A 12,600-nucleotide genomic window follows, 5' to 3' on the forward strand; every position below is an offset into this window, starting at 1 on the left:
CCGGGCAGGGGCAGCGCACCGACACCGCACCGGGCACCGACACCGCACCGGGCAGCGGCACCGGGCAGGGGCACCGGGCTGCGAGCAGCGGGCGAGCGCCCCGGCACCGCTGCCGGTCACCCCGGTGTGCCGGGATGTCCCGTCCCAGCCGGGGGACACCGCCCGGCTCCCAGCCGCGTCCCGGGGCTCCTCGCTGTCCCCTCCCCGCAGGACAGCCCCTTCCCTGCCGCCGCCCCCGTGGGGCTCCGGGGCTGCTGTGACGAACGCAGCCGGAGCAGGAACGTCCCTGCTTGAAACATTTCCTCGGAGTTTCTGCCTCTGGCCCCGCTGCCGGGACGCGAGTTCCCCCTCACGCTGCCCCAGAGAATCCCGCTCGGGGTCACTACGGTCCGAAATCCTGAAATTAGGGTCAGGCAAATAGGAAGAGTCGAAGGTGTGTGTCAGCCCCGCGGGAGCCAGCAGCCGGACAAGAGCGTGTTGTCTGTCCAGGCTGAAGGAGAAGGTTGTTCTGCCGGTGAGGCTGTTTACACAAAACACAAAGCAATTGAGGCCGCCGCTGATTTCTTTTCCCTGAGGTCAGATTGTTTCTACTGAACGATACCGGAAACATGAAGGAGTGGATCGACAAGGGAAGGCAGTCGTGGGCTCCTAAACGCCAGGCTGGCACCCGCAGGGTGACTGCAGCTGCTGACCCGCACCACGTCCCGCACGGCTGCTCCCCACAAATCCCCGCTGGCAAGAGGGAGGGACAAGCATTTAATGAAATGTTCCTGGCCGATCTCTGCTCTGCTACCCCCACCCGAGCCATCTCCTCCTGCCCGAGGAGCCGGGTACCTCCTTCCCATCGCTCAGGAGTCTGAGCGATGCCTCCCTGCAAAGAGCTGCTCTGGTTGGTGAGCAGCAACCGCATCCCCACTCAGCCCTGCGCTCCTTGGAGCATGTGAGGGGCTTGGTCCCAGCTGAACAAGCAGCACTGGCTGAACACCATGTCCAGCACCTCTGCCAGGTGCCCCAGGCACAGTGCTTGCACTGGCCCTGCCATGGGTTTTGGGCTGTAGGATGCAACACGGTTTGATTCAGCCCTGTTAAACAAGGCTCTTTGTTCAGGTGAGCCTTGCCCAGAACCTTCTCAGCATGGGCAGAAAGGGGGGCATGGTGCCTGAGCCCTCTGGGCTGACTCTGTGGCTGTCCCCACACAGGGGTCCCATGCACTGCCCAGGCCCAGGAACTCAGCCCGGGCTGGCAGGGAGCCCCAGCTCTCCAACAGGAGACACAGAGCCAGGCAGGGATCTCAGCTTGGTCCCTGGCAGGCTCCTGTCTCCTTATCAAGGGTTTCCATCGTGAAACAAGATGCCTTGGAAGATCCCAGAGGAGCAGGGGAGTATTCCAGTCCAATGAGGCCCCTGCAGACAGGAGAGGAAATTAGGGGTGAAGTTTGCTCCAAGTGCTGCCCTCCCACACCTCCCTTTGTGAGTGATCTGAGAAATTCCCTAAATGATCCCTCCAAATGCCACTCCACAGCAGAACTTTTTAGGGAGGTGGCAGCTCGGGCAGGGGAACAGGTCCTCTCCTGACCTGGCCAGGAACACCAATCTGCAGCCAGCTTGGCCTGAAAGCAGTAGGCTCATGTTCCACAATCAGGAGCCCACTGCAGCTCCTCAGCCTTATCAGGGTGACATTTCTGGGCTGCAGGTGCCAGTGCCAGGCTTCACTTTGAGGAACCGCCACAATCAGGGAACATAACCCATTTCTCGCCTGCATTTGGCTGCCAGAAAGAGTACAGGGGCCTGTGTAATCACTCTCCTCAGAATTAGATCATGAATCAAAGCCCTGCTCAGCTCCAGGCTCCACCAAGCCCTGCCAGGAATTGTCTGTGTGATCCCAGAGCTTGGGGCAGGAGCACAGAGGGGCCAGGATGGGTCTGGGTGAAGGGGATGCACAGCTGGGCATGCACAGCACAGGGTGCCTGTCCCAGGAGGGCTCCAGGGACACCCAGGGCTTGTTTCACTGCTGGCTTCACCACCCCACACCCATGGGAGCTTCTGTGTCTCTCATGTGAGTTCAGGGAGCAGGAGAGGCACCCAAACCTCAGCTGCGGCTGGAACCCTGGGCAGATCACTGCAGAGGATTTCCTCAGCCCAGAGGCACAGATGGGACCCACCTGCACCTTTATCCCGACATATAAAGTTATCAAACTCAAACAGCTCTTGCTCCTAAGCAGCCGCATTAAGAAAAATCTTTCTCAGAATCTTTCCTCCTTCACCAGCAGGATCCAAGTGTGCCCAGCCTGATAGAGCCTTATCTTGGCACCAGCCCCTCTGAGCTCTGCCTCACCCTGCCCAGAGAGCCCTAATCACCACAGCCAGACGTGGCAAAGGCCTCTGAGGGGCCACAGGCTGGAGGAAGGGGTTGTACCAGCCACCCCCCAGTCCCCCAAAACCACCCTGAGCCTCCTCCTGCAGCAGGGCTGTGTGGCTGGGCTGGGCAGCACCTCCACAGAGGGACATCTGCTCCCTCCAGGGTGGCAGCACCAGCTCTGCCACTCCCAGGACTCATCCCATGGCCTCAGCAGGGACAACTCGGGCTCAGCAGGGACATCTCAGCCTCAGCAGGGACACCAGGGACTCAGCAGGGACATCTCAGCCTCAGCAGGGACACCTCAGCCTCAGCAGTGGCACCTCAGCCTCAGCAGTGACACCATGGACTCAGCAGGGACATCCCAGCCTCAGCAGGGACATCCCAGCCTCAGCAGGGACATCCCAGCCCAGGGAAGTTGGTCCCAAAGGCTCCTCACAGACACTGCTGGTAACCAGCCCAGAGGGTGTGGAAAAGGAATTTTACACAATGTCCACACTGCAGAGGGGACGTACTCTTCCTCCTCCTCCTCCTCCTCTTCCCCCCACCCTCACTGAGTAACTAAATAGGAAGCTGAAAAAGAGAAGGGAATTGCTGCCAGGAGTGGCTTGGAATGAAAAGCTGGTTTTGGGCTTATCTAATGTCACATCAGCCATTTCCTAAGAAGGGAGCAAATTTAATTAAGAACACAGACTCCCTCAAGGACAGCCAGGTTACACAGAGCACTCCCAGCCTGGAACACAGTGCTGGGAGGTCGGGATTGTGAACACAGGCAGTGAGAACAGACACTCCAGCCTGGCTGCTGAAGGGATCAAACAGTTTGGGATCAAACGCAGACACCTGCAGGCACAGCACCCTGCTCTCTGCAGGGCTGCAAGAGCAGCAGGGCAGCCAGAGCCACCACGGAGGGAAGGGGCAATGCCCCAGAGGGTGGCATGGGGAGGAAAGCAGAGGCAGATCTTGGACATGGAAACAAAGCCAGACTGGGAGCATAAAAATCCTACACAGGGACTTTGGTGGCTGCAGACACAGAGGGATGATCCCTGATCAAGCAGAGCCTGTGCCAGCTGTGGGGACATGGCACATGCCACAGCACAGCCTGTGCTGCTGGGTTTGCTCAGCACCATCAGTGGCAGGGCCATGACAGAGCTCCCAGGGGTGATGGTCCTCAGGAAGAACCCACACCAGCCCATTGTGGGCACTGCTGGTGCCTTTGCTCAGCTCACAAGTGCTGGCACTCAGGAATTCCTGCACTGCTGAGCCTGGCACAGAGAGGAAGCCTGGGCTCCAGAGCAAGGTGCCCACATAGGGCAGCACATCCCACCAGGTCCAGCTCAACAGGCTCCTGCTACAGAGCAAATTTTCACATTTCACAGCCCCCAGAATCTCACCTCCACTGAGAATTCCTCAATGCTGACATCAGCTGTCAGGAGCAGGGGAGCCAGTGCCAGGCTGTCCCCAAGGGCAGGGAAGGACAGACAGGGGCAGCCTGTGGGGTGCAAGTGCCACCTGCTCTGCTGCACCCCCAGACTGACCTGAGGTCACTCCAGCACTGTCCCCAGCCTCTGCCAGTGACATACAGACAATGATCAGGGAAAGGTGACCCTGCCCCAGCACAGCCATCCCCGGGGCTCACAGGGTCAGCAACTGCACCTGGCCATGGTTTCTGACAAGTTACCACAATTTCTGACTTTGTTATCACAATTTCTGACTTTGTTATCACCTAAAGCTGAGTCATCCCTCTCCCAGCCACAGTGGTACAGAGCTTACCCCATCAGCTCTGCACAAACCCAGGGGCTTCCAGCAGGCTGCACATGCAAATTTAAAGTAAATGTTGTCCTGAGAAAGGCAGCAAGGGTCCCCTTCTCCTTTCTTCTTGTGCTGTTTCCCACCCTGGAAGCACTGGATTTCCCTGGGGCACACAGGAAATATGGCTGAAGGGCAAAAATCTGGTACAGTGCTCTGTTCTGTCTCTGATGGAAAAATAAAGATAGATGAAAACAGCCAGGCTGCTCTATAAATACATCTCATTTTAATCACCTGAAATGAGTTCCCTGGCTTCCCCCAGCCTGCTTGGCAGCAAGTGCATTTCCTTCTGCCACTGAGGGCTTCCACAGCCAGTGCCCTGCTCCTGCCTCATCCCCTGGCACTGCAGGACCCAGGCACGTGTGGCTGGCAGGGACACAGGGGGGACCCTCTGAGGCCAAGCTTGACCCCAGCTGGGGCTGCTTGGAGGCCATCACAGGCACAGGGAGCAGCAGCAAGTCCAGTTCCACTTCTGGGTGGTCCCTCCCAGAACTGCCTAGAGCAGCTCCAGCCTCTGGAACACATCAACAGGGAGAACAGACAGACAGAGGATCTCAGGATATTCCTAAGTCTTTGGAAGGGTTCTCAGACTCATCTCGCCCCGAGAAATCCCGAGGTGCAGCTACTTGCAGTCACAGTTTGAGGCCAGGCCCAGAGAGGAAGGCTTGGCAAGGGAGAGCCCAGACTGCAGCAGGGAAGGGGAGGAGGCTGCAGTCAGAAGAATTTGACTCCTCGGCCATCATCCAGCGTGATAATCTCAGCCTTGTGCTCCTGCTGCAGGGCCTGCAGGGCACGGAGCAGCGTGGCCTCATCCAAGCCATGAAACTCTAGGGAAGGACAAAGATCCCCATCAACAGGAAGGAAAAATAACAATAATAACATAAACAAAAATAGAAAAGTAACAAAGATAACAACGGGAAGCAAACAGGTTTGTGAGGGGGCTGGGGGCAGCAATGCTGAGGGCTCTCAGAGCACCATAACTCGACAGCAAACCCAGAGGGATGGACACACTGACAGGTTCATCATCTCTGCTTGGGGAACAGAGCCTGGAGGTCAGCAGGGACGAGCCACAGCAGCCTGCAAGGCAGAGCTGGGGCTGGGCTTGAAAGAAAAACACCCCACACCACACCAGATAAAAAATGTTAAACAGCGAGGAAGGGAAAATGCAATTACAGAGGGGATGTCCCTGCAAAGTGATAAAAGCCTTTGGAGCAGCATGTGCCAATGGTGGGAAAGGGTGAGTTTGCACCTGAGATTTCAGAATATTTAATCTACAAAACTGCAATCTGTCAATCAGCTGTTTACATGCTGCAATCCAGTGTGCTCTGAAAACCTGCTCCAGAACAGGAGCCCCAGCTTTACCTTCATTCTCTGTATCATCTCCACTGACCAGCTCATACAGCGTGAACACAGAGTTGGTCAGGCCATTCTTGGACACCTGGAAACACAAGGGCAAAACAGCAAATTTCATCCACGTGGCTGAACGTCCTTGTCCAAACCTCTCCCACCTCCTGGAGTGTGCAAAACTGAGTGTGCAAGCAGTGCTCTCTCCCAAGTGGCAGCCAGGACCCTCCATCCTCATGGACACAGCCTGGCCTGGGTGTGCTCTCACCCATTGATAGATGAGCTTTCCCCATTCTTCTGGTCTCTTCCACATGATCAGGAAGCTGGTTTTGTTCTTATCCAACCATTCCAGGTTCCCTAGAAGCAACGGGGAAAAGGGATTGAGGCAGAGAAGTCAGAAATAAGGATTGTGAAAAATGCGTATTTTATGATTGGCTTTTTGCAAATATTAAGATGAATATTGTATGTGTTGTGTTAGAAAGTGATGCTGTATTAATTCTCTTGAGTAGTGTGTTAAATATAGTTTTAGGTTATAAAAAAAAAGTTAAAATACAAACTCTGCTATGTAGGATACTTTTTTGTAAAGAAAGGACTCGCACTGAGATAGCAGCCACAGGACACCTGAATCTTTCAGACAAAGAGAATTTATTGCTCCATTAGCAGAAGAAATGAACTTCTTCCTGCCTTGAAGGCACCGTTAGGATTCAGAGGAAGAAGTTGACACTGACCAGGCAGAATCCTGTGTTTGAATGGAATTTATGCATCATGTATGAGGTGTATGAATATGCAACAGGTTATTGTTTTTAAGGGTTAATCCTCTGTTAACATGGGTCCTTTTTTGGGCTTATTTTACCCAGAAAAAGGTACCCGGACTGCCCATAACTCTTTGTTTCTATTGTCTCATATTGTCCTAATCCAAATCGCCCAAATTACTATTACTCTAATTGTATTACTATTTTTATAACCATTTTATCACTATTAAACGTTTAAAATCCTAAAAACAAGTGATTGGCGTTTTTTCACAGGATCAAACACGCAGATTTCGGGCCGTGTGCCAGACACTGCACCCGGAGGCAGCCTCACAGACCACCTCTGCCCTAGCACTGAATATTGTTGTGTTTATAGTGTAATAGAGCAATATAGAGCAATAGAGCAATATTGTTGTGTTTATTAGAGCAACATTCAATGCGTGATTCCTCTGTCGAGCCCTCCCTTCCCTGCACAGCCCACACCCACGGGACGGAGCGGCCCGGTGGCTGCGCGGGTCGGGCACAGGGGACGGACGGACGGACGGACAGACGGACGGGGCACGCACCATTCTTGCGCAGCTCCTCCAGCACCACCTGGATGGATTCCAGCGGCAGCTTCCCTGGTTGCGGGTTAAGGAGGGGTTGGCGGAAGCGGGGGGCAGGGGCTGGGGGAGGCACCGGGAGCACCGGGAGCACAAAGGATACGCTGGAGCCGGTGGTTGGCGAAGAGCGGGATGTCCTGGGCCTCCCGCACCGTCATGGCGGGCAGCCGGTGCTCCTGGCTGTAGGCCAGCGCCAGCGCGCACCACGCCGACAGCTGCTTCTGCCGCGTCTCGCCGTTCGGCTGCAGCCTGCGGGGCCCGGTCAGCACGGATGGGCACCGGCACCACCCACCCGGTTCCCGGTGCCCGCGTTCCCCGCCCGGCCCCGGCTCCCCAACCCCAGCCCCAGCCCCAGCCCGGCCGCGCTCACGTGAAGAAGGGCGGGAAGCTGTACTGCCACGGCCACACGAAACTCATCGCCGCCGCCGCCGCTACCGGAACCGCCACTGCCGCTTTCCGCCCCGCCCCGCCCCGCTTCCGGCCCGGCAGCGGGACACGCCCACCGCCGGGGCCACGCCCTCCACACGAGACCACGCCCACAGAATTAACGCCCACTTCGCCAGACCACGCCCTCCCAGTGTGACCACGCCCTCTCAATGTGACCACGCCCCTGTATAGCCCCGCCCCTCCCGCTCCGCGCCCCGATTTCGGTGCCGGTTCTGGTGCCGGTGTCCCGCCGGAGCGATCCCTACAGCACGGAGCTGCCGGGAGGGCGCTGGCGGCGGGAGCTGGCCCGGGCCGGGCCCTGCAGGGATGGAGCGGCCGAAGAACAAGCGCCAGGCGTGGGGGGAGAAGCGTTTAATACCGGGCCGCGGGGTGGGGAAGGCGCGGGAGGAACCGGCCGCCGCCGCAGCGCGGGTTGGTGGCACCGAGAGCCCGCCGGGCGGTCCGGGGGTCCCGCAGCCGGGCAGCTCTAAGCCTGCGCCTTGCCGTCCTTGCTGCGCCAAATGACCAGGGTGACAAGGAAGGGGATGAGGCAGATGGGCGCGATGATCATGGCCAGGAGCACATCTTCGGGCGGGTCGAAGTACACCGGGTGCTCCAGGGTGCAGTTGTGGAAGTAGATGTGGTGGCTCTGGAAGATGTACTGCTCGGCCAGGGCGTTGGGGTAGCTGTAGTTGAGTCGCTCTGCCCAGCCCTCCAGGCAGTTCTGCAGCTCGCTGTAGGGCCTGGAGGAGAGACAGCGGGACACCGGCAGGGGATGGGACACCGGGGGCACACAGCCGGGCACCGGCAGTACCCTGGGGGAGTGCCCAGCCCCTGCCCCCGGATCTAGAGGGGAAGGTGCTGTGTTGGGAAGGATGCAAGTTTGACAAGAGAGTCTCACAGATGCTTAGCAGAAAGATTTTTAAATGTAGAGTCTGATGAAGGAATAGAGATGGAAGCAAGTTTTGATATAGAAGAAAAGAATTGCTGAGCCAGTCTCACTGGATAACCAAGGAGGCAAAGGGTGTGTTAGTTACAAGGGGTTTTTAAGACTTAGAGCAAGAAGATGTTTTTACCAAGAAGAAAGATAGCACAGGGAAACAAGCCTGTTGATATTGCAAGTAGAAAAAAGATCTGCGAATTTTCTACTGCAAGAAAACTGAAAAACAACTGCTAACTTAAACTGTAATGTACTAACTTCTAACTTTGAGTGACTGGAGAACAGTGACATGAATATGGTAATTATAGTAGTTATGATAGGCTATAGATAAAAGTTAAGGTATAGATTGGTTCTACTGTATGAAGATGCTCAGCAAAGAAAAGTATAGAATGGATTGTAAGCAAAAGAAAAGTATAAAATGCATTGTAACCTAAACTAAGGGTCTCCAGGCCTGCCCTGGACTGCTGTAACATCTTGGATACAGTAAACTGCATTTTGAAGAGCCACCTGGAGTCCTGCATCTCTCATTTAGGCTCTTACAGTCCTGCTGGCCCGTACCTGCTGATGACTTTCCACTCGCACAGCTCCGATGTCAGCACATTCCTCATCAGGTAGACGAAGTAATCCCAGCAGTGCTGTGTGATGGCGGTGTAATTGCCCTCTGTGAGGAAAGGGGCTGAGCACGGGGCTGAGCATGCCTCTGCCCACAGTGCATCCCTGCCTGGCCCTGCTGCCAGGTGACACCTGGAGCCCTGCCCAGGCCGGTGGCAGAGCCATCAGCACAGGGGGGGATGGACCTGCAGCAGGCCAGGGCAATGCCAGGGGCACAGAGGGAGGGCAGGCTGCTGCTGGCTGCCCCCACTGTGGGCAGTGGCAGGGAGAGCTTTGCGGCACGGGCTTTATTTTTGGGATGGTTAAGGGAAAGAAGGGATCACTCTGTGGCACAGGGCCAGCTCTGGCCAGGGCACCATTTGTCCTGCAGTGCTGCCTGGCCCTTGCTGACCCCCAACACTCACCCATGGACTGGGCTGTCCCGTTGGACGTGGCCGTGGGTGGGCTTGTCGCAGTGTCCTGGCTGAAGCTCGTTGTCACGGCGTCCGTGTGACAAAGGCCAGGCCCCAGGAGCACTGCAGAGGGAGGGACACAGGGTGAGAGGGGACACAAGGTCTGAGGCAGGGCGTAAGGGTGCTGACAGGGCTCATTTTGGCACTGGAGCTGGCAGGTGGGGCACAGGGAGCCAGAGCCTGGCACATGCTGGGGCTGAGGCGTCCAGCCCCCCATATGGGCAGGGGCTAGCCAGGCTGCAGGCAGCTATCCAAAGGTTCAGAGGGGCTGTTTAGGGGCTACAAACCCTGGGCCATGCTCACAGCATGGGGACAAACGGGGACCCCCAGCCACGGGGAGCCAGCGTGGTGCTGCGTGTCAGCTGGACAGGGCTGGGGCAGGAAGAGGAAGCACTGGCCCCAGCCCAGAGCTGCTGCAGAGCCCCTCCGCCTGCCATCAGCTCCACACCCAGCACTGCCTGCCAAGGGCGTGGGGCACGTCTGGCCTGGCCCACGGGAGCCCCATGGCTCAGGGAAACTGCCCCATCCGCCTTCCACCCTCGGCTGTGGGGCACTGATGCTGGCTCCGTGCTGAGCTGCCGGACTGTGCGCTCCTTGGGCTGCTTGTGGGGAGCTCTGGCACAGCTGGGCACTGGCCATGGGGCACTGCTGGGCTGGTACACTGGCTGTGCTAAGGGCAGCCCACCCTGTCCCGATTTCTGCCCCTGATGGCCCCATCCAGCCCCCCTGCCCGGCCATGTGCGGTGCTACAGCTCCTCTCCCAGCCCTGCCACATCGTGTTGGGAGCCGCCCACAGCACCTGGTGCTCACCTGCCGTGCCCCCTGGCCATGCCTGCCCCATCTAACCTCAGCCTTGACAGGCTGGTCCCGTTTCGGGGTGGGCCGATGGGGGCGGGCTGAGCCGAGACCCTGGCCCCGGGCCCCACGAGTGGGAGGGCGGCCACGTGCGGGGTGGTTCGGGGCGCGGAGCCCCCGGGGCCGCGCCCCGCGCACTTACCGCAGAGCAGCAGGAGCCCCTGGGAGAGACGGCCGGAGCTGATGTGCGTGCGCGGTGCCATCCTGCCAAAGCCTGCCGGCTAACGAGCGGGACAAGGATTTCAATGGAAATAACAGGAAGCAACTCCTTTCCTCTGACAGGGGCAGTTTGACTACAGGAGACGTGTGAAAAATGAGATTGCTCAGTGCTGCTCTGAAGCCGCTCTCCCGGCGGGACCCGGCGCTGTCCCGTGCGGTGCCGGCCCCCGCGGGCATCGCTCCCGCACCCCGGCACCCACGGCGCCCGCGCCTCACCCACCGGCCCGCAGGATCCGCTCCCTGAACGGCACGTCCAGCGTTAGGAGGCCGCGATTTGTTTACTTGTGTATTTCTCTTTAATCCTGTCTGGGCTGGGTTGTGAAATCCCTCGTCTCCTGCGTGGAGGGCAGGCAGCCCAGCAGCGGGGGGAGTGGACGGGAAAGCACAATGTCCCCGGACGGGTGCTGCCGCCCGGCAATGGGGGCGGCAGGGGGACCCACGGCCCCAAAACCGCAGTTTCTGCTTCACCCGAGCACCTGCCCCATAGGGGCAGCCCCAGCTCCTGCCCATGGCCAAGGAGGGAAGGGTGATGACACAATCCACCCCCAGGCACCAGGCCGAGGAGGTGGGGAGAGGGCAGACACTTGGCCAACCCTGCCAGTCCTTGGCCCCAGTGCCTTCCTCCTGCTCTGTCCAGCCTGGCGCCTGCCTGACTCTGCCAGAGCCCCCCTTCCTGGAGCAGTTCCTGCCCAGGGGCCCGTGTCCCCCGCACTGGGGGTGACTTTAGCCCGCGGGTCTGCGACATTCCTACACGGGACCTTTCACGCCTGGCCGGGGCAGAGCGCAGCCCTTTAACATCAGCCTGCAGAGCAGGGAGCGGAGCGCAGGGCAGGGCAGCTCGGAGGGACCCTCCCTGCTGCGGATCGCAGCTCCCCAGCAAAGGTCCTGGCAGAGCTGTCTGATGCTTCCCCGGCTGCAGCAGCCACCCTCTGCGGGCGAGTGGCCACATCTGGAAGTCATCCCCAGCTCTCCAGTGCCTGCAGGGCTGGAGCCACTGGTCCCTGTTTCTGGTGGAGCCGGCGGAGCCTCCAGCCGGGTGGCAGGAGCCTCTGCCAGGGAGACACCCAATGATCTCAGCGCGGCCCCAGGGCTGGGACGGCCGCCCCCCTCCTGGGGCGTCCGGAGGGGATGGGCAGGGACAGGACGGTGGCTGCCTGCCAAGGGCTCCCCACCCAGCCTGGCATCCCCGGCGTTCCCTGCCAGCCCCCACCTGGGGTGCGGGGTCAGTTGTGTGGGGCTCTTCTCCCCCCGGTGCTCCCCCAGGCAGATGCAGGCATCTGGAGCCCCGTGCCCAGCCTCCCCTCGCGCCACGGGACCCCCTCCATGCCCAGGGAATCCCAAGCTCCCCATCCCTGCTCTGCCCTGTCACCCTCACCCTCAGTCCTGTCCTCCCACTCATTAGCTGCCAGGACGGGGAGGGAAGGAGGCTGTCGCTGGCCCCTCAAAGACCTGGGGCGCAAGCAGGAGATGGGCAGCTTCTCCCTGGGATTGGAACCCTTTTCTGGGCTCTGTTGAGTGTGAGGGCAGCTGCGAGGGGCACGAGGCAGCCACAGCCACACTGGGGGCCAACTGCCCAGCTTGGGGAGCCTGGCCTCTGTGCAGCTGGTGAAGAATTCAGCGTGAACCCGCAGAAAGAAGGTGTCGATGGCCCCAGGCCAGGGCAGGAGAGCAGCTGGGTGCCACTGGAGAGCTCGCTGTGGGTGCTGCGGAGGGGACAGCATGAGGCCAGCCTGCAGGGCTGGGGACACATGCCTGTGATGCTCCAAGTGTGCATGTGGAGGCACTGAGGCCTCCGTGCAGCACCCCCAGCTGCCTCTGCCGCACCCGCGGGAGCAGAGACACGAGCGGGCAGCAGAGCGGCCCTAGCCCGGGGAGCATCCTCATCCTCCCGACAGCGGGGTCCCTGCGCTCGGCTGGGGCTCCCCCGGGCACCTATCCGGGACCCCGGCTCCCGAGCTCTCCGCCCGCTCCCGAGCCAATGCCCGGCAGAGTCGGGGGACGCCGGGCCCCCGCCCCACCCGGCTCGGCGGAGTTCCCAGATACGGGCGGGCCGGCCCCGCTCGAACCCCGCAGTCACCCTGCCGGAGCCCCGGGGCAGCCCGCACTCCGCACCGCGCACGGGGCCCCCGCCGGGGCACAGGCAGCTCCGGCCGCTCCCCAGCGCCGGGGCCCCCGGGGCAGGAAAGCGGCCGCCCGCAGCCGCTTCCTGCCCGGCGCCGCCACAGGGAGGGGTGGGGCCA

General features: G+C 59.8%; 2 protein-coding genes and 1 long non-coding RNA gene across 4 annotated transcripts; 1 reads left to right on the top strand and 2 right to left on the bottom strand.

Moving 5' to 3' along the window:
• Window positions 1–3: 3 nt before the first annotated feature.
• LOC139601838 (uncharacterized) lies at window positions 4–4,619 on the top strand. Its single transcript, XR_011683037.1, has 2 exons — window positions 4–433; window positions 581–4,619. It is a non-coding gene; the product is annotated as an uncharacterized lncRNA (long non-coding RNA).
• Window positions 4,366–7,380, bottom strand: VPS25 (vacuolar protein sorting 25 homolog). The gene is made up of 6 exons (XM_071451152.1): window positions 7,227–7,380; window positions 6,960–7,105; window positions 6,821–6,874; window positions 5,774–5,862; window positions 5,524–5,599; window positions 4,366–4,988 (listed from the first exon to the last, which is right to left on the bottom strand). The coding sequence occupies exons 1-6, from the start codon at window positions 7,271–7,273 to the stop codon at window positions 4,876–4,878; spliced, it is 525 nt and encodes a 174-aa protein (XP_071307253.1). The 5' UTR covers window positions 7,274–7,380; the 3' UTR covers window positions 4,366–4,875.
• Window positions 7,381–7,639: 259 nt separating this feature from the next.
• On the bottom strand, window positions 7,640–10,712 carry RAMP2 (receptor activity modifying protein 2). 2 transcript variants are annotated; one of them, XM_071451150.1, is made up of 5 exons: window positions 10,581–10,712; window positions 10,284–10,434; window positions 9,239–9,349; window positions 8,781–8,883; window positions 7,640–8,025 (listed from the first exon to the last, which is right to left on the bottom strand). In XM_071451150.1, the coding sequence occupies exons 2-5, from the start codon at window positions 10,342–10,344 to the stop codon at window positions 7,770–7,772; spliced, it is 531 nt and encodes a 176-aa protein (XP_071307251.1). In that variant the 5' UTR covers window positions 10,345–10,434; window positions 10,581–10,712; the 3' UTR covers window positions 7,640–7,769. The 2 variants fall into 2 exon arrangements, with proteins under 2 accessions (XP_071307251.1, XP_071307250.1); XM_071451149.1 differs by having other exon boundaries at window positions 8,781–8,898.
• Between the last annotated feature and the right edge of the window lie 1,888 nt (window positions 10,713–12,600).

This window comes from Agelaius tricolor, unplaced genomic scaffold, assembly GCF_023055355.1.
Source record: "Agelaius tricolor isolate 1412-34295 unplaced genomic scaffold, bAgeTri1.0.p SCAF_31, whole genome shotgun sequence".
Taxonomy (NCBI): domain Eukaryota; kingdom Metazoa; phylum Chordata; class Aves; order Passeriformes; family Icteridae; genus Agelaius; species Agelaius tricolor.

What these genes read in the sequence shown, in the direction of transcription:
- VPS25 (XM_071451152.1), bottom strand. Translation starts at nt 7,273, where the DNA reads ATGAGTTTCGTGTGGCCGTGGCAGTACAGCTTCCCGCCCTTCTTCAC. An exon ending in GAAAGCTCATCTATCAATGG is followed by an intron (nt 5,600 to 5,773) that starts GTGAGAGCACAC and finishes TTGTGTTTCCAG; the next exon opens with GTGTCCAAGAATGGCCTGAC. An exon ending in AGATGATACAGAGAATGAAG is followed by an intron (nt 4,989 to 5,523) that starts GTAAAGCTGGGG and finishes GTCCTTCCCTAG; the next exon opens with AGTTTCATGGCTTGGATGAG.
- RAMP2 (XM_071451149.1), bottom strand. Translation starts at nt 10,344, where the DNA reads ATGGCACCGCGCACGCACATCAGCTCCGGCCGTCTCTCCCAGGGGCTC. An exon ending in GGGGCTCCTGCTGCTCTGCG is followed by an intron (nt 9,350 to 10,283) that starts GTAAGTGCGCGG and finishes CTCCCTCTGCAG; the next exon opens with TGCTCCTGGGGCCTGGCCTT. An exon ending in CGGGACAGCCCAGTCCATGG is followed by an intron (nt 8,899 to 9,238) that starts GTGAGTGTTGGG and finishes CCCCGTGCTCAG; the next exon opens with CCCCTTTCCTCACAGAGGGC.